Source organism: Hoplias malabaricus, chromosome 6 (genome assembly GCF_029633855.1).
Source record: "Hoplias malabaricus isolate fHopMal1 chromosome 6, fHopMal1.hap1, whole genome shotgun sequence".
Taxonomy (NCBI): domain Eukaryota; kingdom Metazoa; phylum Chordata; class Actinopteri; order Characiformes; family Erythrinidae; genus Hoplias; species Hoplias malabaricus.
Genome location: NC_089805.1, coordinates 31,116,804 through 31,140,332, shown reverse-complemented (window position 1 = coordinate 31,140,332; position 23,529 = coordinate 31,116,804). Strand labels below are relative to the sequence as shown.

The 23,529-nt window shown below is 36.4% G+C and overlaps 2 protein-coding genes across 2 annotated transcripts; both read left to right on the top strand.

The window, feature by feature from the left end:
• Positions 1–3,878: 3,878 nt before the first annotated feature.
• Positions 3,879–8,887, top strand: gatad1 (GATA zinc finger domain containing 1). Its single transcript, XM_066675306.1, has 5 exons — positions 3,879–4,341; positions 7,688–7,810; positions 7,907–7,966; positions 8,053–8,236; positions 8,317–8,887. The coding sequence occupies exons 1-5, from the start codon at positions 4,162–4,164 to the stop codon at positions 8,502–8,504; spliced, it is 735 nt and encodes a 244-aa protein (XP_066531403.1). The 5' UTR covers positions 3,879–4,161; the 3' UTR covers positions 8,505–8,887.
• Positions 8,888–12,361: 3,474 nt separating this feature from the next.
• Positions 12,362–23,044, top strand: LOC136700091 (protein naked cuticle homolog 2-like). The gene is made up of 10 exons (XM_066675307.1): positions 12,362–12,559; positions 12,686–12,712; positions 12,814–12,878; positions 18,390–18,450; positions 18,748–18,845; positions 18,957–19,052; positions 19,131–19,260; positions 20,609–20,675; positions 21,240–21,367; positions 21,700–23,044. Exons 1-10 carry the CDS (start codon positions 12,535–12,537, stop codon positions 22,155–22,157), a joined length of 1,155 nt encoding a protein of 384 aa, XP_066531404.1. The 5' UTR covers positions 12,362–12,534; the 3' UTR covers positions 22,158–23,044.
• The last annotated feature ends 485 nt before the right edge of the window (positions 23,045–23,529 follow it).

Below are 23,529 nucleotides of genomic sequence, written 5' to 3'. Positions count from 1 at the left end.
TCGTGCTGCTTGCTGCAGGTCAGGAACCCTGTTCCACAATTTGAGGGGATTGGTTTATTAGGATTATGTCAAAAATAAACCTGGTTGACTGAATTTGCCCAGTAGAGACTGTCATTAGAACACTGCAGTTTCAAAGTATAAATGCCCAGCCATGGTGTTTTGGTTGCTTACTGCACTCACAATATATCCTCTAGATAATATTTAAAAAAAAAACAAAACAAAAAAAACATGGAAATGCTGACAAAGTTAAAAACGTGATTTTCACTGGAGGGTGCTCTTTAAGTAAACACTTTTCTGTTCTCGTACTAAGGACAGAAAAATGTGCTGAAATTGTTTGATACAAATGTGTGAGACTCATTTGGGACAGATTTACTAAAAGGGGTGGTATTTATCAATGGTTTACTGTCACTTTGGCCAGTTTAACTATAAACTTTTATGCACAGGCACATTTTATCTGTCGTACTACTCTGGAAATATAAATCTTGTTTTGGCACATGCTTTTTGAATGAAAGCTCAAAATATTCATGTGTTTCTGGTTCAAATTGTGACTAAGTAGTTCTAAGAAATTTTTGTTTTCTCAAGATTTTTAGTGAGTCAGAATTATCAAAATATATGTCATTATCTCTGCTTCTCTCACCATAATTGACTATTCAATGGTCACGTGTTGAGAGAGTTGAATGTTTAATTCTACATAATAAGTCATTTTGAGAAATGAAATTATCTCAGTAGCAGTTAAGGACAATAATTTTGACATATTCTTCAGATGAAAGGATGAGCTGAACTTGAGTTTCTTGTTGAGTGGAACTTTAAAATATTTGAAATTTTAAAATCCTTGTTTAATTCCACTGAGCACATACTAGTTGTTTTGAAACTGGATGATTTTGTATGAGTGCAACCTTTTAACTATGTAGAGAGCGCCAAAGGCTGTGACTGCCACAGCATGGCTGTGCATTAGCAATGAGGCAGAAGAATAGTGACCACCCCTTTAATTATTATAATTATTTTTAATGGGCATTTATTTATTAAACTTCTAGACAGCCAGGGTGAAAAACAATCTGTCCCTTAGTTGAAAAACATTCTTTTAAGAATGCAGTGAGAAAAAAATATAAATAGAATGATATGAGGAATGCTGAGAAACTATACATCAAGACTATCTTCTGAGAAAAAAATAGCTTATTTGAGGGTTGCCCTTTAGATACAGTGGGTACCAAAAAAAAGGTTCATTTCTAAAAAAATAAATAAATAACCCCTTTAATAGTGTATTAATGGAAGAAAGTGAATGGTGTTTCTCCTCCTTTGTTCATCAATTTATTTATTTATTTATTTATTTTGAAAAGGAGAAAAATCTGCTCATACATTAATATGAATTGTCATCCACTTGAACTGAAATCTGTTTCTGGTGTCACTATAAGATGCACAATCAAGTCTGGCAATGATCTCAGTCCATGAGTTACTTCATTCTCCCACCATCATTCTTTTGCTTCATGCATTAACTTAGCACATGGCAGTATGTTTAAAGGCAATTTGGCCTCAACCAATATGAACCTACATTCTATACAGTGCCTCGGAGGGGTTCTAGTGATGACTTTGTGCCTACATTTCTAGAACTAGGTACATACACACACACACACGCAAGCTCATCCTCCCTGATATGGTTGACTGCTAAACATTATTACTCTATTCTAGACATGCAAAAATGTGTATAGCGTTAAACTCATGTCTAAATGTTCCACCAGAGGCCACTAGAACTCAATGAGAAAAGCTGGCCAGGGGTTTGAGAGAGAGAAAAGCTTGCTTTTCTTCTGTATATACTTATTCAGTTGTATCATTCGGTGTGCCTTTTTATATCCTTCCCCTATATATTTGTGTGTTGCCAGATTTGTTTTTTTCTTTCTTTTTTCTTTTCTTAAGCTTTAAGACATCATCTCTCATTATACAGAATTCATTAATTAAATGAAATACAAGAAACTGCAATTTAGTTTTTTTCAGAATACCACATTTGCATTCAAAGCATTTTCAAAGACATTTTCTATCAACATTCTCAGTCATTGCTTGGACATCTTTTACACTAGCTCCTATGTAGATAGGAGTGTTTACTCTGTAATACAGGGTTATAGGTTTGCAGGTGAGAGTTGCAATCTGTATGTTTCTGTTGTGATCATTTTCAGTGCTCCAGGTTAAATTAAATATAACAAATTACAGACAATTTACTTTGAATGGTCATGATGCATTGTTTCCCTTGTTTTTATAATTCATAAAACCTTTATTAACATGTTTACTTAGAGGTTTGCTCACAGTGTAATTTGATTGTAATGAGTAGTCCCCAAGCTGTGGTCTGTTCAGAAATCAATATCCCATGTTAATTTGCAGACTAAGAGAAAACTGGAACATGCCCTTGAATTCAGTGTGTGACTTATGTGAAATCTGAGGTTGCTTACTTAATTTGTAGCTCTGGTAGTATCTGTACTTTGTTTAATGTGATGGCAGAATGCCTGGTTTGCATTCTAAAGAGAATGCCATGATAGACCATGGTTGATGATAGTTATTCTCTTGTACTCTCCTGCTCTTAATGTGTTTAATTCCAGTGTTAAATCTGACAAATTGTGGAAGAAAAATGTGTGCTTCTAAAGTAAGATACAGTCTTAATATCTGCTTTCAGAAATGACAAAATTGCAAATCCTGCCTAAATTACAGTTTTTTGATTAAAAAACATTTATTATTTTTTTTTTTTTATTTATATTTTTATATCACGTCAGGTTATTATGCAAATTAAATAAGACACAGAGAAACACCCAGTCATGAGATGTAATAAAACACTATAACAAGAAGTTACAATGTGTTTTTGTTATTAGTGTAGAAATAATTATGCAGCTTGTTAAAAATAGTAATATATATATATATATAAAAAGATATATTAAAATTATTTGAAGGTGCAATTGTATGTTACATTTGGAGCACACGTTTCAAACTGATACAGATACATTTTTAAATACTAAATTAATATTACAAAAATTAGAAATTCAGGAAAAACTATCCAGACCTTTATTCCCTTAAGGTCAGTAGGCTGTTTTCTCTCCCCCACAAATATTTACAGTAAGCATTACATAAACTATGAATTTTAATTTACATTTGATACATTTCTAGTTTCCCTGATAGCAAGGAGACACTGTTGTTCCACTGAGGGCAAATTTGGAGGTCCACTAATGTTTTGCACAGCGTTTTCTGGGCGGACCGCTGGTGATTAAACAGAATTTTGGATAAAATGCCACATTTTAGCACTTTTCCTTTCACAGTCCAATTTATATATTTTCCTTCATTAGGTTTTTTTTTTATATCCTTTATAAGTAAGACTAGTAAATAATTTTAATCCAGCACAGTGTCAACATTTTTAGCATAATCATTTTATATCAGGATTATACTCATTATTATATCTCTCATAGTTGTTGGTAATATTTGTATTAGTTTGTTTTCCAGAATAAAAGTCTCTGTGAGTTTAAAATCTGTTTGAGGAGATTATAAATGAGCTATATCCTGTACAGCACAGTGCTCTGAGTGGTTCGATGGTGGACCAGCAGTGGTCTACAGTCAGTGGTGTGCCAGCCTTTTTATGCCAGTGGACCGATATGTGCTCGCTGTCTGGTTTCGACCCTTAAATGAGAGTTTATGTTTACACCGATCAAAAGACTTTAAGTGAATTAATCAAGTCTGACTTTGTAATCTTGTGACATTTTTGACATATTAATTTTAGATTAGTGTATACTATATGACGTACTGAGATTTTGACCTTTAATAGCTTTGCAACAGCGGTGGATTTTTCTGCTTAATAAATTTACATTGGCATCTGCTGTCAAACAGGGAGAAATAAGGCTTTTATTTTGAAAACAGCGGAAAACAGAAAGAAAGGCGTGTGTGTGTTTAGTAGTAGAATATGAAGGACGGGTTTGTGTATTGTTACTGTTCGCTTTTACTAAAATCGGTTATTTGGTCACTTTAGACTTAGGTTCTATTGATGTGTGGCGACGTTTTGTCTCCGGCGGGTGCAGTTTCTGTCGGCGGTGTAAACGGACGTCCAAAGGCTGGACTGGAGCAGCCCTTTGCAGTAACAACGAAACTCTTAGCGCTGAGGATAATTGCAGCACTGCGCTTTGGGGTGGAGAGAAGATGCCGCTAGGGTTAAAGCCGTGTTGTGCTGTCTGCAAGACCAACTCCTCGTCTATGTGGAAGAAGGGAAACCAGGGCGAAATCCTGTGTAATAACTGCACTTCTAAAGGCACCCTATCGGGGGGCTCGGGGCTGTCGGCCTGCTCCACTGCCCAGCATAACAACGGCGGCGGGAAACAGGTAGATATTAAAGCACGTCGACTCCAAAAAGCTTTTAACGGACTGGGCTTAAAACTACCCGTGCTGTGCATTTTTAAGAAGTACTCGAAATAACTAACTGATGCCAAGAAAAAAAGTGACTGTACCAAATATCAATTTGAGACCACATAATGTGTCCTTACATACTGTAGTACAAAAGTCTTAGCATGAGTTGTATTCAGCCATGTCTGAAGTTTAAGCATGTACTACAGTTATTTGAGCAAACCAAACTCTTCTAATTCATTAAGTGCTTTACTTAGTGAGTAAGGAGGTATTTGCGATTCAGCCGCAGTCTTTTTTGGTACTTGTGAGCCAATCAGCAGGCTAGTCCCAGAACCAAGATGGCTGATTGGCTGCCTAAATCAGAGTTGGATCAATGTATTGTTGTCAGGAGAGGCAGTATTAACATGGAAAGGCATCGGTATCTTACGTTCGCGTGACACTGGCACATGCCAGTGACATCGGCACCTTACGTACGGGTGACAGTGGCATCTATTTATTTATTTTTTTTGGTGACAGTGGCATATGCCTCTGTTTTGCGCAAATGCTGATGACATTGACATCCGTTTTATGACACTGGCATATACTCCACTTCATTGTTGAACAACTGCCAGTAGACTAAGTTTAGCTAGCATATGGATGTTTAAACTAGCTATATATTTAACTAGCACACGTATGCTACTAGCATGTAAACGGACCAAACAAGTGACATGCTACAAACATAGCATCCCTTATTCGCACACAGTCCACTGTCACTGTGTTCATGGACAATTTAACTACAAATTCGTCCCAGTTAGGGGTATACGATGCTCCTCAAAACCACCACTTTCAAGACGTCAACACACCACAATGCTGCCGAGCAACATTACTACTGGACTACTAGATAAATTAAAATTTAAGTCTTTATGGCGCGTGAAGCTCTAATAGCATTGTACAACACTGCATGTCAGATTCTTGAAAGCTGACGTTTCAACCAAGACAAGGTATGACTTTCTGATGAAGGCTCATAATATGTGCTGACATCCAATTCTACTGACATATAATCCAGATTTCCCCTAAATATTTTTGTCAGTCTAATGCAATATTTAGTGTTGTTTTTTAAAGTTCTTTTAAATTATCAATACATGGAATTTGTCTGAGGCTATTTAAACATTTGTATAACATTGTACCATTAAGAACGGGAATCTATGAATCGGGAGTGGCATAAAACCCCATATAGAAATGATCCTTACAAAATGTAATGTGGTATTTTCTGTATAACATTACAACTTGGTATTAACTTGGCTTTATCTTGAATTTTCATTTTGGGAGGGCAGCTGTGTCAGTAATATACTGCAGACTACCATCATGTACAATTTTACCAACACCAGTATGTAATAAATATTATATATTAAAGTAGACTTATTAGTCCAGTTCCCTTTTTCTCCTTTACCATAAAGTCCATGTGTTTATTTAACGACTCCTTTTTAAGTTCAATTTCAAGAAGTTTATTGTCATTTCAGCAGTATACAGTGTTTACAATACACAGTGAAACAAAATAGCGTTCCTCCAGGACCAAGGTGCTACATAAAACAATACACAGCATTAAAGTGCAACTAGTGCAAACAAAAAACAGTGCATACACATTAAAGTGCAAAAGACATGGTTAAGAAAATACAAAACAATATCCACACAATACAAGACAGTGCAAACAGTCTTGACGGGGGGGGGCACTGCAATTTAAAGTGTATTTGTGCTGTAAACGGTAACTGGATGTAACCATGATGTAAACAGGATATGTGTAAACTCGTTTTCCGTATATCATTTTAAGTCTTTAACTTGTCCACAAAAACATGGCACTGTGAAAAGATCTGACAGAAAAAAGAATTCAACATTATGTAATTACTACTGAACAGTTAGTTTAGCTGTACAAGTCATCAAAAGTCTACAAAAACAACAGATCATAAACAGCACATCATTTTTTAATTTTTAATCTCAATAATTAGACAATCACACTGATCACAAAGGAACATTTTGACCATTAGTATTTCCTCTGCATTTACCAAAATAAATATACCTTTATTAACATAGAAATTCAGATTAGAAACAGACTGCTTACTATTGCTAGCATCTTTAAAAAAAACAGAATACTTGAGTTGTTTTTTTAGAGATGTGGTCCTGGGTGTACTCATCACACTTTTTACAGAATGGACAAGTACGGTGAGCCTGGATGTCATGAAACAGACCATCAAGTGTTTTAAATGTGTATTTTGCTAAAATGCAATATTAATACAGGATAGCATTAAGGTATTAATGTTAACATGTCAGAGACTTGCAGCACCAGAACGTAGGCACACAAAACCTTATAGTATAGCCCTCTGCCACTTTTAATAGCATTCCTATACAGCATTATATTGCATATTAGCAGTATAAAATGTATTTCCCATATATTACTGATAACCAGTTAACATGATACTACACGGCATTTAACATTACCTGTATAAAATAATATAAATAATAATGGTAACTACACCACTATTTGTACCCATTTAATACGTAATAATACAACACACCTACCATGCAATGTCGCCATATTGTTTTCTCATTCTACTTGAGAAAGACCTTTGGCCCCTAGATGATGCCAGTGTTCAATTTTCTGATTAGGCCTAGCAGGGTTGCTACCTCAATTTAAAATTCGAAAATTTTAAAAAGTAATGTTTCATTTAATACACTGTCATATTAGATTCTCGCTCTCTCTCTCTCTCTCTCTCATATATATATATATATATATATATATATATATATATATATATATATATATATATATATATATATATATATATATGGTCCGTTTACATGCTAGTAGCATATGTGTGCTAGTCAAATATATAGCTAGTTTAAACATCCATATGCTAGCTAAACTTAATCTACTGGCAGACTTCATATTTCACTTGTCTGCTTGTGAAAAGATTAGCAAATTTGGGAAATTTAAAATGTTGTCATATTGTATAATGTAATGTTTTGTCTTTGTGTTGTTTGCAATTCATTTGCATTGTTAGAATAAAGAATTATGTACCCGTTTCCAAAAAAGAAAATAAGCCTAGTTATTGATTATAGAACCTGTATTCAGGATACCATATAGTCCAGTATAAAGTTTACTCCTTGTAAATACTCCTTTTTCTAATTAATGATTTGCAATATTTTATATTGCATAATTCTTTGACAACTCAGTTTGCGTAACCCAAGAACTGCCTAAAGTCAAACTGAGTATTGACCTGAAAATTGAACAAGACACAAACCCTAAAAATGTCTAAAAAAAAATTGTAACATCTTTGATGTTTGCTTATAGTCTAAGCAAGAGATCCACAGACGGTCCGCACGACTGAGAAGTACCAAGTACAAGGCGCCTGCATCTGAGAAGAAAGTATCAACTAAAGGAAAGGGAAGACGTCACATTTTCAAACTAAAAAATGTATGTATTTACATATAGAATGAATTTGTGTTTTTACAGATGTAATGCCCTTCAGTCTTAACCATATTAGCTGATGGTATTTTATTGACTCTTCAGCCTATCAAAGCTCCGGAATCTGTGTCCACAATCATCACTTCAGAGTCAATTTTCTACAAGGTTGGCCTTTGTCTGCATTTATTATGAAAATTCAGAAGAGACATTCTTGTTCCACTCGACTTAACATAATTTTTCATCTTCATCAGGGTGTTTATTTTCAAATAGGAGATGTAATAAAGGTAATAGATGAAGAGGATGGCAAACCGTATTTTGCACAGATCCGTGGATTTGTTCAAGATCAGTACTGCGAAAAGAGTGCTGCGTTAACCTGGCTAATTCCTACCCAGTCCAGTCCAAGGGATCAATTTGACCCTGGTACTTACATAGTTGGTAAGTTAATATTTAGTTTTTGCTATTATATAAAAATGGACATGCTTAAATATGACTAACAGATGTTTTTAACTGCCCAGGTCCAGAAGAGGATTTGCCAAGAAAAATGGAATATCTTGAGTTTGTCTGCCATGCTCCATCAGAGTATTTTAAGTCAAGAAGTTGTCCTTTTCCAACAATACCCATTCGTCCTGAGAAAGGCTATATTTGGACCCATATTGGACCTACACCTGCTGTTACAATTAAAGAAACTGTTAGCTGCAGTTAACTAAGTTGACTTTAATAACTCAAGACGAAGATTAAAAAATGTTGAATTGAAAGGACAGAAAAAACCCAAATTAAACTATCACCCATCTAGGCAGATAACAGCATCATGTTCTGGAGCATTGTGGAATCCTCATTGTCAGGTGCTGTACACTAAGCATGATAAAATAATTGATCTGATTCTTGGTACAACACTTATTATCAAAAGAGTGCAGTCCACGAAGATCAGTGTGTTCTTAACGACATCATACTTGTTTTTAACATGGCTCACAGCACTTCTAAGGATTTTAAGATTAAAACTAACATTTGTAAATCTTGTAAAGTATGTAAAGCATTTTGGAAATGAAAATCACCATAGAGAGTTGTCTGTATTTCTTACCAATAAATTGTTTGTTTAAGAGAATTGGTTGTATTTCTCAAAAATTTATTTATTTATTTTTTATTTGCCAAGATATACCACCAGTTCTTCTAAAATATTAATCCCTGAAGAACCTACTTCCATCATATTTGCACATGCAATCAAGATAAGGAATGAAACTGTAATACATTTATACACAATACATCTGTATAATATCACATTCGAGTTGTGCTGGGAAGAGGCATATATCAAGGCTTCACCTATCTTGGCTAGGCTATCTGTGTACAATTGCAGATGGGTGTTATTCTCCTGATATTTCCATTTGCCTGATGGTGTACTTTACTGTTCACCTTGATCTTTAAGGGGACACATTTTTCAGTATATGTGTACATACATTTGGGCAGAGAGACCTTGAATGCAGGTTCCAGACTTTGATAGTAAACTGGCTAGCTGGTATTACACTATAGCTACAACTGCTAATGCACCTGTCTGGTATAGTGTCATACCGGCCACCCGTTGTAAAATCCTGGCTTTGAAGACTTCCGCTATTTAGGTCAGTAAACATGACATTCAGCAACTATTCTGATCTGGTCCTGTTTTAATCAGCCACCTGATATCAGAAAGTGAATTGTACCTCCCCTCTATACGATTATCTCCGCTCACATGCTTTTATGCAGAAGCACAAGAAAGGGATTAAACCGTGAAACACAACAAGAGCAGAAAAAACAAGGGACCCATGTGAAAACAAGAGCAGAGAAATGAGGGAATGGCACTTAATGTCCACTTATTTGTTTTATGTCTCTTTGATACTGGTGTGGGGAATATACAAAACAACATAGCATTGATTGGTCTGCAGGACCGAAGTTAAGGATCACATTCAAATGCTTGTATCCCTCATTATGTTCCAATTTTTATTCACCCTTCTTTTGTCCCTGACTGCATTCCACAGAGCAAAATGAGTGATCTTGTTACACAATTATTATACTTATCACATGTACGTCTATAACTCCAACCTTTAATTCTTTAATCTATTCCACAATCTTTTCACCCCCTTGTCTGTCTGTCCATTCTTCCATGCTTCCTTAATTCAATCCTGGACCTGCATTACCAATGTTCTATTTAACAGAATTATGGTGTAGTAACTGTACCCTCTGTACTGTTATGGATTTAGTTTTTTTTTTTTTTCTCAAAAGGAACATTCTTGTGTAACTACGTTTCATTAATAAGGTTAAAAAATTAATGCCTGGGTTTACAGGAACAGCAGATTTTAATATAAGTGATCTTTTTCTATGTTTTGTTCTATAAAATACATCTTACATGAAAAAAATCTTTGAATAGTTCAAGTTCAAGAAGTTTATTGTCATTTCAGCAGTATACAGTGTTTACAATACACAGTGAAACGAAATAGCGTTCCTCCAGGACCAAGGTGCTACATAAAACAATACACATTAAAGTGCAACTAGTGCAAACATAAAACAGTGCACACACATTAAAGTGCAAAAGACATAAAACATAAAACAATACACAACATTAAAGTGCAACTAGTGCAAAGCTAGTGCAAACATAAAACAGTGCATACACATTAAAATGCATAATTCTGGAATACTCCCAGAATTAACGTTTTAAGGATCCAGGGAGGTGGTGTTATACACAGGGAGCAGCCATGCTGAAAATAGCTGTAATACAAAAAATATAACAAATTCAGGTGTTAGCACTAGGTATTTCATAACAATAACTTTGTTAAAAATAAATGCACATCATGGTAGGGGTGGGCGATATGGCAAAAATATTTTATCACAATTTTTTACCTTCCTTGACTAATCTCATGCACCTCTCCAAATGTCTTTTTACCCTCACTAAACAGGTAAAAATTCTGACTCACCTAGATTTATTCTGATACAAACCCAACCCAGTGCTCTTCCCCTTTAAGGCCTTAAGTTGGAAAAAGGGTGCTTTCCCTGATTGGCTGTAGAGTGAGGCCGCCTCCCTCACTGGATTGGCGGAAAGACTCAAATTTGGTCTTGTTCTGAAAGGGACAACAAGCTCTTCAGGCTTTGTGGCACCACAGTTGTTTTTTTTTTTTTTTAATTTTTTTTTTTTTTTTTGCGAAGAAGTGATCTCATGTATGGAATAATTTTTTTTTTTTTAATTCAGTAGTCGTACATTTTAGAGTACTGATTTGCATTATTGGTGTCACAAGAGTCTGCCCATTCGACTGATGTGTACACAGTACTTACACAAGTTATAAGAACTGCAGCTTACTGTGCATTAGCATGCTCCAACGATCTCCCTGTGATGGTGTATCATGGACATATTCTTATCCACGCCTCTACATCATGGTTTAAAATTTTACTGATAAATTCTGTCCAGTGGTATCGTCATAGCAGAGACTGACTCTTTCCAGGTTTAAACAACCATTGTTAGATTGGGCTTCACACATTCTAAGAGGTATTGCTATATTGTTAATAATTTAATTTTTTAAGAGAAAATTGTTTCATTAAGTCTCATTAATTGCTAAAATGTTGCAAAGCAGTTTTGTAATAAAACTCTTGAGTATTCTAGTTTTGTAGTAAGAATGTCAGATCTTCAGGATCATTTAATAATTCCACCTGCCTTGACTAAGAGTTGTATAACGTATGCATTTTGAAACATGTGATTTAATAATGTTAAGGTGCCTGTTGTAGGTATGCGATAAGATTATTGTACTAGGATTAGTGTGTTCCAGTATGTATACTTAGAAGATATTTATAAATAAATTGATAGATAGGTAGATAGATTGATAATAACCCTCATATTTTATGTGGCCTAGATGCAAACTCTGCAAATTTGCCTTCATTAAATATGCATGGCTCTATGAATATTCAATTTGTCCATAGAATGCCTTCAGCTTGCCTTGCAAGTGAAGGAGGATCATTCATTCATTGTCTGTAACCGCTTATCAGTTTTAGGGTCGTGGTGGGTCCGGAGCCCACCCGGAATCACTGCACGCAAGGTGGAAAACACCCTGGAGGGGGCATCACAAATATTTTAAAGCAAAAATGCTTTTCTAGTGTATATACAACACAAAATGGGCACGTTAACGTGGTTACAAACTTGATTTTCACTGGAGGGGTACATTTTCTCTTGTTTTTCTAAGTAGCAATACATGTCGAACTGTGTAGATTTGGGGGTAAATTTACTGAAAGGGAAATTACCAACAGTTTTCCAGCACTTTAATTTGGCCAGTGACGTCTTCTAGAATAAAATAAAGACCACAGAGACGTGTTAACGGTGTAAAAATCTTTATTTCCACTGGAGGATGTCTTTATTGGAGGTGGTCAGGACGTTAATAGATTATCTGATTGTAAAAACGGTTGACATTAGTTTGTAAGGTCTCCTTGTGTTGCGCGGGCATTGGCCAGGCCTGAGGAGGGAGGCGGGGCTTGTCAGAATACGGGTATGAAAAGAAAATAAAGCGCACGCGCAACCTTCGGCTCTCGTTTTTTTCCCTCAGAGATAAAGATTAGCCGAGGGCTTCAGCAACAATTCACTCTGCAATATTCCTGGAGCACATGGATCAATTTAAAAGCAATGTGGTCCTTTCAGTCCTCTTCTGCCAGTCAAGGCAAAGAGAGTCTCTCAGCTTTTCCTAAGAGGATAATTCAGTAACAAAATACCTGGATTAAAAAGTGGTAACATGGGAACGTTTCAGTCGAAACATGGTAAGTGTTTTTGTGGTTGTGCCGAGAATATGTCGAATATGAAAAACATACACATGACTTTTGAACTATGAAGAGGTTTTATGTTCCTTATATTAAACCATTTTCATTTTTTTGTTTGTCTTTTAGCTTGTAAACGCAGGGAGAGTCCAGAGGGTACGTTAAACAGTTACAGTAAAGTGCATTAAGTTTGTGGTAGATGTACCTTGATGCTCAGGTGGTTTTTCCAGTTTTTTACATTTTATTATTTTTTTAAGGTGGCACATTTTCAACGAGTCCGTTTATCTGCCGCAGAGAGTTGGACACCATCAGAGACAAGCAGGTAGGCACTGCCCCACGTGATGTATTTTGCTGTATTATGATGATCAGTATTTAGGTTTTTATGGAATATGTCCTTATTAAATGAATATACACCTGCTTCTGTGCTCTTGCCTTTGTGAGGGTCATCGATAATTCACAGAAAACTTTTTACACATAGTGCAACTTGTGCTACACATACACACCCACACTCAGAGATACACAAGCATGCGTTTGTTTGTTCTAAATGTAAGAATGAAAGCTTAGATGTCCGTCTGGGGTGACAGATACAGCTTAAACTGGAATTAAACATTTCCTGTCCTAAGAGAAATATTATTGTTTTTTTTTTTAATTACTCAAAAGCTGTAACTCCATCACACTCATCACAGTATATGTGCGGTATATTCAGTATGTCACAATATATTTTACTCATGAAAAAGTTTTCCTCTGCTCCACAAGCTATTGAAAGATTTCAGGAATGTGATATATCCAAATCAAGGTCCAAAGTAGAGTTTAGCATGTGTGTGTGTGTATGTACCACTCTTATCATTGAGCTCTGGTATTTAAGCTTTTTTTTGTAAGTTGACTGAATCTGTCTCCTTTCTGAATGGTGTGTAGAACCCAAGGCCACAGACTGGTACAATTTTCTTGGGGTTACACAAGAAATTGTTCTTAAAGGCTATCATTTTGTTGGTTGCCCTCGTTTACCACAGTAAGTGATTGGGTGGTCTTGCAGCATTCTGCTCAAATTAAGCTTCCAAGATTTCCCCAATGTGTCCCATAAGACACGAATGAGCCTTTCGAGTCTTTTTTTTTTTTTTTTTGGGAGAAGTTTAACTGCTTTTTTAAGACTGAATACTACATGAAGCTTAGAAAATTTCCACTAATGAATCAGATACTGTTTTCAGTCCAACTTCAGCTTCCCAGCCTAAACTCATTACCATCTGCACTTAACTATATGCAGACAAGCTAAGATGTTTAATGGTCTTTGGGAAGGGGCTTTTTCCTCTCACTTTCTCTCTCATTCTCTGAGTAGAGCCTGGAACCTTCATCACAGTGTGAAATGCATATGGCTGACAGCCAGAGGAGCAGGGTCTTTGAGCACAACCCCACCGCACATCTGGTACTGTTTTTGAAAACAGAGAGGGGCTGTCCTGGGAAAATGGGGGGAAGTGGTTGGAAGAGGAAGAAGGAGGTGTAGTTAGTGGGAGGAGTGGCATGATGAAGGTTTGTGGGAGACTACTTAAGAAATCTAGATGGGTGGACTGGGGGAGATGGGATGAGAGGCCTGGGGTTAGTGAGGATTTTTTTTGTGACTCAACTCATCTCATTAAATGTCTAATTTGTTGTTTTGCTGTTGGTGATTTTTACATGTATTGAGTCACTTGAACCATGGCTGATGCGAATAGAATAGGAAAGAATTAAATAGAATATGATAAAATGATGTATACAGTTTTGCCTGTCAATACTGGTACCAAAGAAGATGCTTTGGTGTTAAAACATAGGATGGCATTTTTGTTTTCCTAAAATCTTAGCATTGTCATCACAAAGCAAATGTATAATTCTGCATTCTTTAACGGACTGTTGGTAAAGTATTTTACAGTGAATACAATGACCATCCTATGATAGTAGTACAGGTTGTGCTTCCTGTAACAAGTATAGATTATACAACTGGAATTTAAACTATGAGGAATGTGAGAAAACAGGACAAAACCAGCAGAGCAGTGTATAAAAAAAAAGTTAAAAGAAGTGCAATTGAATATCTGTGATTGAGGTGATATCTGTGGTAGAACATATGTATCAATGTCATATTTTAGAGTTGAGTTTAACCAGTTAATGTCTAAGACTGTTCTACAAGAAAACAGGTTTAAAACAGCAGCAATAACAGAGTAGGACTACACCCAATAAAACTGCACTACAAATTAACTCAGCAAATATCATGCTGAAACGTACTACTACTTCCTCTTTGAAATTCACTCTGAAGCTTATGTTTTTTTAAGGATCAGTTAACAGCCTAATACATAGTTTATTACAATTTTATTAAATAGCACAAATTTTAGCAGCGGTGCAGTGAGGTTAATTTTGTAATAAATTACCCAAATACTAGAAGTACACGTTCATCCCAATTTTGCTATATACAGCACATTTTCCTGCAAATTATCTACATCTCATGATCTACATGAGATGAGTAGAAATGGTTAGTGTGTGCTCTGGTTCTAATTATAACACTGCCCTTTTGTGTCAGCATCCTGTAGCTTGGATCATAAAGCCCTGGACACTATTAGGGGCCAGGCCACTAGGCTCAAAGCATCTAGTGTTTGCTCTGAGAAACTGGAAGAATCCCCTCTTTCACCCTTTTTCTGCTACCAGCCTCACATCAAAGGCCAGGGGGAGGGTAGCGTGTGCCGCGGTCACTCAGCCATGACTCTGTCTGCCTGGGAGAAAGCCTGGAGGTGACCATAACATGTTTATTTGACCAGTTAAAAAAAAATAATAATAAGCAACAGGCTTAAAGTATCACTGCCATCATGTAACACATGTTTGCCTTACATCAAGAGCCACAGGGGTGGCCACTGATCTCTGAGTACAAACAAATATTTATAAAAGGTAAATAGGTGTTTACCACTAGAGACTACTATTTAAAATCTTTATAATATGGAATATGTTGTTTGGTTTATGGAAAATTGTAATACATACACACATACAAGATAAAAGATTAGTGTCAAATTCGTTTTCTCTACAGGACTGCAGGGCTCTGAAGCCACCCCTCAACACTTTCATAAAGAAATCTGACTCATAGTTGAAGTGCAGACACTCACTAAATGCAATAACAAAGACTCCATTCATCAGCAAACCTGTTTGCTTTGACAGACCTGGAGAATGCTGGCATAAACCACAATGTCATGCTTAGGCTTAATATGCAGTGAACTACAAAGAGTCTCAAAAGCTTTAACTTTTGTTTGAATTTTGACTGTAATTCAAGGTTTTGTCTAATCAAATCTTTTTTTGAGTAGTGGATTGAGGGAAATAGATATACTGAGGACCTTAAGGCAATTTGTGTTTATCTCTCGTACTTGCCTGAACATGGCAAGCAGAGCACTGTTGGGGTTGTGGTGGTTTAGTGCATGACCATAGAAGATAAAATCAAGTGATTCTAATCTCAGCATAAGTGCAACTACAGTAGCTCCGGCACTGACCGTAGCATAACCTGCCTGACTTAGTGGTGATGCAATGACATGGCAGGATTTTTTTTATTATTATTATTTCTTCTTTCTTGTCATGTAATAAGGCTCCAATCCAGGTGTTTGGTGACAGGAAGTGAGAGGGAACAAAGCAGGCCACTGTTCCCATGACTGCGAGAGAGCCGTGAGGGTGGGTGGTGGGGGAGAAGCAGTCCTGGGTGGGGGGCAGCCAGCCCCGCGACACTTAGCTCAGGGCAGGAAAAGGCCCCCCTTGCTCTTGTAACATGAGCTCACATGAAAGGCCCAGGAGCAGGCAGAGCGTGGCCAAGGCTTGGCTGTGATGATGGGAGAAATCACTGACAGAAAGGCCGGTCACTCATCACACTCATCCGCACCAGGGCTTTGTTCTCCTGTTCCGTTTATATTCAGACACTCTTTACCCTGATGCATCAATAGCTTGGTGATTTAATTGTTCCTACACTTGCAATAAAAATGTCAATGTATAACAGGCAGAAAAATAGTCAGAATGATATTTTTAAAAAGAGTCATTCTTATTATCTTCTTAAAAGTATTACATTTTTGACTTGGTGATTTTGCTGGAGACAAAGGTCTTTTTGTGTTAATATTTATAACATTAAAAAGCTAAAGCTGCTGCTACTGCAACCATGTTTTTGCTTGTCGGAGTAATGAATGCTTTATGTTCTTGATGTCTTTATACGTGTCTTGTAAAGTAAAAATTATTTTATTCATTTATTTATTTATATAATTATTTTAAAAGGGAGGCAACGTGGATGCAGTTCAGATGTTTGACAGATGTTTTCACAGGTCATTGGTACTTCTCTTTTTAGAAGTTGCTTCCAAAGCAGTTGTGTGTGTGTGTGTATGTATGTATGTAGAACATATGTTATGCACATTTCAGTTTAAATGAGATTGCTAGTTTTGTTACCGTTTCCTGGTGTGTATGTGGCTTAATGAATGTAGTTTTATGGCGTGGTCTGATGCAAAGACTGGCAAGACTAGTTCTGTGTTATAATCTCTCTTTCATCCCTACCCTTCCCCCACCCTGTCCCTTGTCTATATTCCTATTACTGGCCTCTTAAAGTGAATGTTGGACATACTAAAACATTACTTGACTTTACATATTTTGTATTAGTTGATGAATTGTATCTGCTGCAATGCCTCATAATTTAAATGAGCATGCACTGATAGTTTAGAACAGCAGCAAATAAGTTCATTAAAAACATGTAGGTATTCATGGTAGAATAACAATGTGTACTTTGCCTGTGGTGATCTTTACAGCTGATTGGGATTGTGTGTGTGTGTGTGTGTGTGTGTGTGTGTGTGTGTGTGTGTTTTACTGTACGTATAATTTATAAATTTGTCACTATAATCCATGAATTTGGATTGAAAACTGCATGTTTTTAAAACTTAGAATGATATTAAATAGCTTACTACCAGCAATTTTTTTAAGACTTAGAAGCAAATTCCAGTTTAGTCTAGAAGACAAGAGAAACTGATGTCTTTCCTAAACAGCTTGAGGAATTTATTATGATTTCTTTCATGCCTTTTATTACATGACCACAAACTCAACAACCAAGCCAACCCAGAAACACTTGATGTGGCCCTTGTGTTCAGTAATGGACAGGTCAGCCCTTCTTTCATGTATCTAGACCACACACTCAGTGTTGTATAACACTACTTCAAGAGTCATCTTTCAGCCCTGAGATGACCAAAGGGAATTTGAATCCCCTTGTGTGCTGGTTAAACAGCACATGGAGTGAATTATGATAGAGATTAGCAAAGATGGCAAGCTGTTTTGCACTGTAGGCCGCTCGACTTCCTCCAACTAAAATCAACAGTGCAAAACGTCTGGAAACAATTGTGCTCAAGACCACAGGAGTGTAAAGAATGAAGTCCACCCCCCCAACACACACACACACACACACTTCTTCATAGCTGATTGTAAGCTAAGAGAATCGTGTGTTTTGTGTCTATCATGTATGTTCCAGACCTCATTAAACATCAAGTTTTATCTTGTTTCATTCTCTCCACCGCCAAGAAATGACCTGTTAACTTATGTAAATAAGTTTGGCAAAGATGTGTGTTTTCTGTGTGCATTGTTCTTGAGATATGTTCAGTTTGCATTTTGGCATACTTTGGCTAGAACTGTAGCCAATGACCTATACTTTGACATATTTTTACAGATGTTCAGACTTACTTTTCTCATCCAAACACCTCTGCCACATAGGCTGGCTGGTGTCGAAGACGTTTGCTTTCCCTGAATAGTTTCAAGGCTTTGCTCATCCTGTTCTTTTATTTGCTTCCTCTTTCTGTTGCCTCACTTTTTTCTTCAGGATACATATGATGTAGAACAAAAGGATGACCACTTCTTGGATCATGACTGCCCTCTGGAGGGTAAGCTAAGGAAGTTTTGTAGTGTTGCCAGACACTGGCACAAGATAAAGTCATGAAGGATGTATTTCCTCCAATGCTGAAATTATGCAAGATAAATTTGGGGATCTTTTCCACTGGCTTGTGCTGACATATAACAGTGTGAGTGACAGTGAGAATGACGATGTATTCCCTCAACACTGAGTAACAGGGAAGAGTGAATGTAGATTTAAACCTTAAGGCATTAATTGGGCTTTTGGAACACGTTTGTTTGTTGTTGTTGTTGTTATTGGTATACATTTAACCTCTTTGACCTTACAGTAATCCTGCCACCAGAGAGAGCAACTGATCACCAAAGTCACAAGCACACTCTTTCATTAGAAAATGAAGGTACCCCAAGGAGGAGTGGGAAAAGTGAGGTAAATGCATAACTTCAAGAGGTTTATAATCTGAATTTTATGCCACTGATCATTAAATGAATAACAGCAACCATTGTTTGGTATTTTATTTTCTTGTCATATTTGTAATAGGACATGCAATGTAACACATCTGTGATGGATGAAAATCGACAAGAGTGGGTGTTTACATTATATGACTTTGACAATAGTGGCAGAGTGACTAAAGAGGTAAAGGCTACATTGCCTTTTTTCTGCATAAATTTGATAAGATCCACAGTGTCTCAGACTGTGTGTGTTTATGAACAGGATATGTCTAGCCTCATGCATACAATCTGTGAGGTGGTGGAGGCATCAGTCAAGAATTCTGCACTCAGTAACGGCAAAACTCTACGTGTGAAACTGACTGTCACGCCCTCAACCAGTTGCAACAGGAGAGGTGTGTTTAATCTCAAGTGTTCCCACCTTGCATTTTCTGTATGGAACAATATACTGAGCTATGGACAAATCTATTGTAAGATTAAAATGTGAATGACAAAGGTATCAAATCAAAATAGTGATCTCCCTGTTGCTTAAGGGGAAATTAATTTTTAAAAATTCCTACAGAGCTAAGTTGGGTAATTATCTACATGGAAAAAAATAAAATGTTTGATATGCATAATACATGCAATAAAAAATAATAAACTCCATTTAAAGTAGATGTTCACTATTTTATTAAAAAAAAGCTTTTTATTTGGTTTGCAGGTCTAATGTGTTTATGAAGCCCCAGTGTCTGTAAATATAAAATAAATGAATAAATAAAATAAACAAACAAAGCGTTTCTGTCCGGTATGCTAGGGTTTCTCTCTCTGCTCACAGAAGAGAAACAGCATCTGGAGGTTTTTAAACAACGAATAGAACTGCAAACTTTGAAAAGCATGAACCAAGATGAGGATATTGCTCTATTTCTTCTCCATAGGTGGGTAATATTGACCTATTTTTGCTGTGGAGGAAACTTTTGGAGAGCGCTTAATGCACGAAAGCAAACAGAACGAAAGTACTACAAAACTAAACAACTCGAGTAACAAATGAGTTTCTGTGGTAATTTAAACATTGAATAAAAATGTACAGACCAGTTAAACTTTAGCCACCTTCAGATATCAGACAAGATATCTGAAGATATTTACGCCTCAAGCACACAGTTCCACGTTAATTTTTTCCCATTCTGAACGTCTGTACGTATAAAAAAAAAAAAAAAAAAACATAGATCAGCATTTCCCCATAGTTGTAGACATTGCCTTTAAGTGTATCTCATTATTAATGTCACCTCATATTCAGATTTTGTATTCTTTTCTGTCTTATCTTTCTCTTTTTTCATTGGTTGTATTTTGTATCTCAGTGTACATAGGTTTTTCAGTGTAGCACATATAATCAAATTGAACTTGAAATGAATATTATGTATTATTAGTTTGTTATTGATTCTTTTCAGCAAGATTTATTATTAAAATGTAATCTTCCTTATGCCTCAAAGAATTTATTTACATCACTGCAGAAGCAAGCAAGAAAATAATATTAAGCAACAATATAATTCATGTACCTCACTCCTTATACTCCCAGTCCCAACTATCACTTATTTCAAAACATTCAGCTCCTGAAACAGTGGGGATATGGAAATATATCACAGTAAAAAGGGTCACTGCATGATTTTTTTATTCCTATTGACATAAAGGTGTTACATAAATAATTAATATATTTATGATATATATTATATATATATATGATTGACCTGGTTATAAAATCTGCTGCAGATCGAGATCTTAGGCATTCACTGAAAAAGCGTGAGCAGCTGGAGGAGAACCATCCCTCACACCTCAGGTCAGTGCATACTTTAAGTAACAAGTCATGAAACCATGCACACTCTCTAATTGAGCTTAACCAACTAACGGCATCTGTTAACCAGTTTATTCTCAACCAAGTAGTTTATTTAAATATAATGCATGGAGCATACACCAGTTCTACACTCACTGTCCATCCTCTCTGCTCCACTGACCATAGAGGAGCCATTTGTAGTTTTACAAATAGTATAGTCCACCTGTATTTATGGAGCATGCTGTATACGGTTCGTCAGAATGCAGGAGAAAGCTATTTAAATGATGAAGCCTCATTATGGTTAACACCATGAAGAAAACTGAAAATGTTTATTTTTCTTCAAGACATTAAATTGATAAATACACTGTTTTTAAGTACAAATATATAAAATGGCAAAGGTTAGGATCAGATTTATCAAAAATCAGGTGAAATGCTTTAATTTTTTATTAAATATAAAGTTGATTAGTTCAGAACAACATACTACAGTCAAGTAAAATAAACCCAAGGAACATGAATAGCGTGATGAAAAAAGCACTTTGTCAACTCTTCTTTTGTTTTTGACCCTGACAGAGGACAGACTTCTGATCCTGCAGGCAATTTAGAGAGGAAGCTCTATCGTGTGGATGAGAACACAGAGCGCAGGAACCACTATTTAGACCTGGCTGGGATTGAGAACTACACTTCCAAATTTGAAGCAGGTACCAGAATGACCTTACTGTTGGCTCCACTACCATACCTTTATTTTGTATGTCATGTTCTTGACTTATGGATCAATAATTTAGAAAAGAAATCTTTAGAATACAACCCTTTTTGTAACAGTGAGGATATGCTTACTTAGCATAGCAGTAGAGTCCACATACCTGATTCTTAACTTGTTAAGCTCTGCTTGATTACCCTGTAGATATATGACCTGGCTTTCTTATTGATGGTTCTGTATATATGGGAATATATTGGAACAATTGAAGAAAAATTTTGTGAGGTAACTTTCTGAGTGATTCTTCTTCTTCACACCCATCTCCACCAATTTTAGATAACACCCTTCAGTCTAATGAGGATCAGTGTCAAGAGAGCCTGAATCATGGGGTTCACTTGGTCCATCTTCGCCGTCCTCAGACAGACAGCTGGAGTCCAGGAAAGTCCAGTGGTCGTGGAATCTCTTTCCTTAGGTCTCTCCGGAGCCGCAGCAAGTCCATGGGGGCCAGTGGGGCCACGGGTAAACCCAGCAAACTGCATAGCCCTCAGCCTGTGAGCTGGAGCAACCCCCCTCTGCAGCAACAACCCTCCCAGCACAGCCACAATAAACGAGTCCGTATCAGGCCCAGAGATGTACTCTCACACTCGATGCCCCATCCCAGCCCGGATTGGGATCTGCAGCCTGGAACAAGCACTTCTCCTGCAGGGTTGGTTCCTGTAGCTCAGCGGCATGAGCATCATCACCTTCATGAACATCATCATCACCACCATCACCACCACTATTACTCATCTTGACTGCTTTCTTTTTAAGAGAGAGAAATCAATTGGGTTTGATTTGAGCCTGATCTGCACAATGTGGAAACTTTCTCCAAAGCCCAGAACCTGCTTTTCCTCCTTGTAAAATAATGAATTGTACTTGTGTCATATGAAGGAATTATAAATGTATAAAATTATTAACATATTACTGATCTATCTAAATATGAATGCAGCAGTTCATGCCCTAAATATATTAATGTATGAAAAGATTTTGTTCATAACATGCTAATCTGAAACCACAGTTGTTTAACATGGACTTTTACTGCCACCATGTGCTTGTACATGGAATATTTCAGGATGGTACATTTTCTAATCTATTGCTGTTGCTATTCTAATCCCAATATTAGGAAAATGTAGTCATTGTGCTACCGCTGTTTAAGTCCAATACTCTTTACTTAAAAGCCCAAAAGACTGATTACAATTTTCTCAGGATTTTCTATTAAATAACCACTCGTTTTTTACAATATATGTGAGAATTGTATATTGAAAATGTGTATTTGTGCATTACAGTGACAGAAAAATATAACATTGACTTGTGTAACTTTTGCACAGAGCTTTTCCAGGAATCTGCGTTTGAATAAATTTTATGATGTAATTACAAATATAATACTGACAGCAGATATTCTGATCTAGAGTATTTCAACTCAATATATCACTGTAAATCATGTATAAAAAGGGAAATTTGTAAGCAACCAACATTGTTACATACAGCAGTCTCACTGGTTTCAATGAATGTTAAATCAGTTCATGTTTTCTACAAATGTATATGAAGAATGTATATTCCTGCGGTTTTAACCAGTCTTTACTGCTAACCTAGCTGTTATTCAAATCTTAAGAATACATCCAAACCAGCGTTAGTGTAACAAAACCTTAAATAAAGCAGTATTTTTATCTTTATTTAAACACTGTCTGTATTTATATAGAGAAAAATGGCAGTGTAGGAGAGGTGTAGGCATTTTTACAAGATATCAAACTAACATCCAACTTTTATGGGCTTTCATATTAACAGGTATATCATTAATTGCTCATTGTGGGACATGTTTTCCTAAATTCTGGTAATGCTTTCACGTTTCAGTACGTACTAAGATCGCTCTGTATGTGTTTATCATTTTATAAGCCCAGACATGTTAGAGGTGTTGCTTCCTGTCTAAAAGTCTAACTGCTAGTCAAATGTCTAAACTGAACTGCTAAAGAGCCAGGTTCTGCCTGAGGTCACGAGACAGCTGCTTCTAAAAATAAACCCTTCTCAGCTACCACCTCCTCACACTCAGACTCTAGCACGCAGATCCACACATCCCATGCTCACATGCGTGCCTTCACGACGAAGGCTGAAACAACAACTTTCAGTAAC

Coding starts and splice junctions, on each gene's coding strand:
- gatad1 (XM_066675306.1), top strand. CDS start 4,162: ATGCCGCTAGGGTTAAAGCCGTGTTGTGCTGTCTGCAAGACCAACTCC. Junction 4,342..7,687: donor ACAACGGCGGCGGGAAACAG/GTAGATATTAAA, acceptor GTTTGCTTATAG/TCTAAGCAAGAGATCCACAG. Junction 7,967..8,052: donor CAGAGTCAATTTTCTACAAG/GTTGGCCTTTGT, acceptor CATCTTCATCAG/GGTGTTTATTTTCAAATAGG.
- LOC136700091 (XM_066675307.1), top strand. CDS start 12,535: ATGGGAACGTTTCAGTCGAAACATG. Junction 12,879..18,389: donor ACACCATCAGAGACAAGCAG/GTAGGCACTGCC, acceptor TTTTTTCTTCAG/GATACATATGATGTAGAACA. Junction 20,676..21,239: donor AACCATCCCTCACACCTCAG/GTCAGTGCATAC, acceptor TGACCCTGACAG/AGGACAGACTTCTGATCCTG.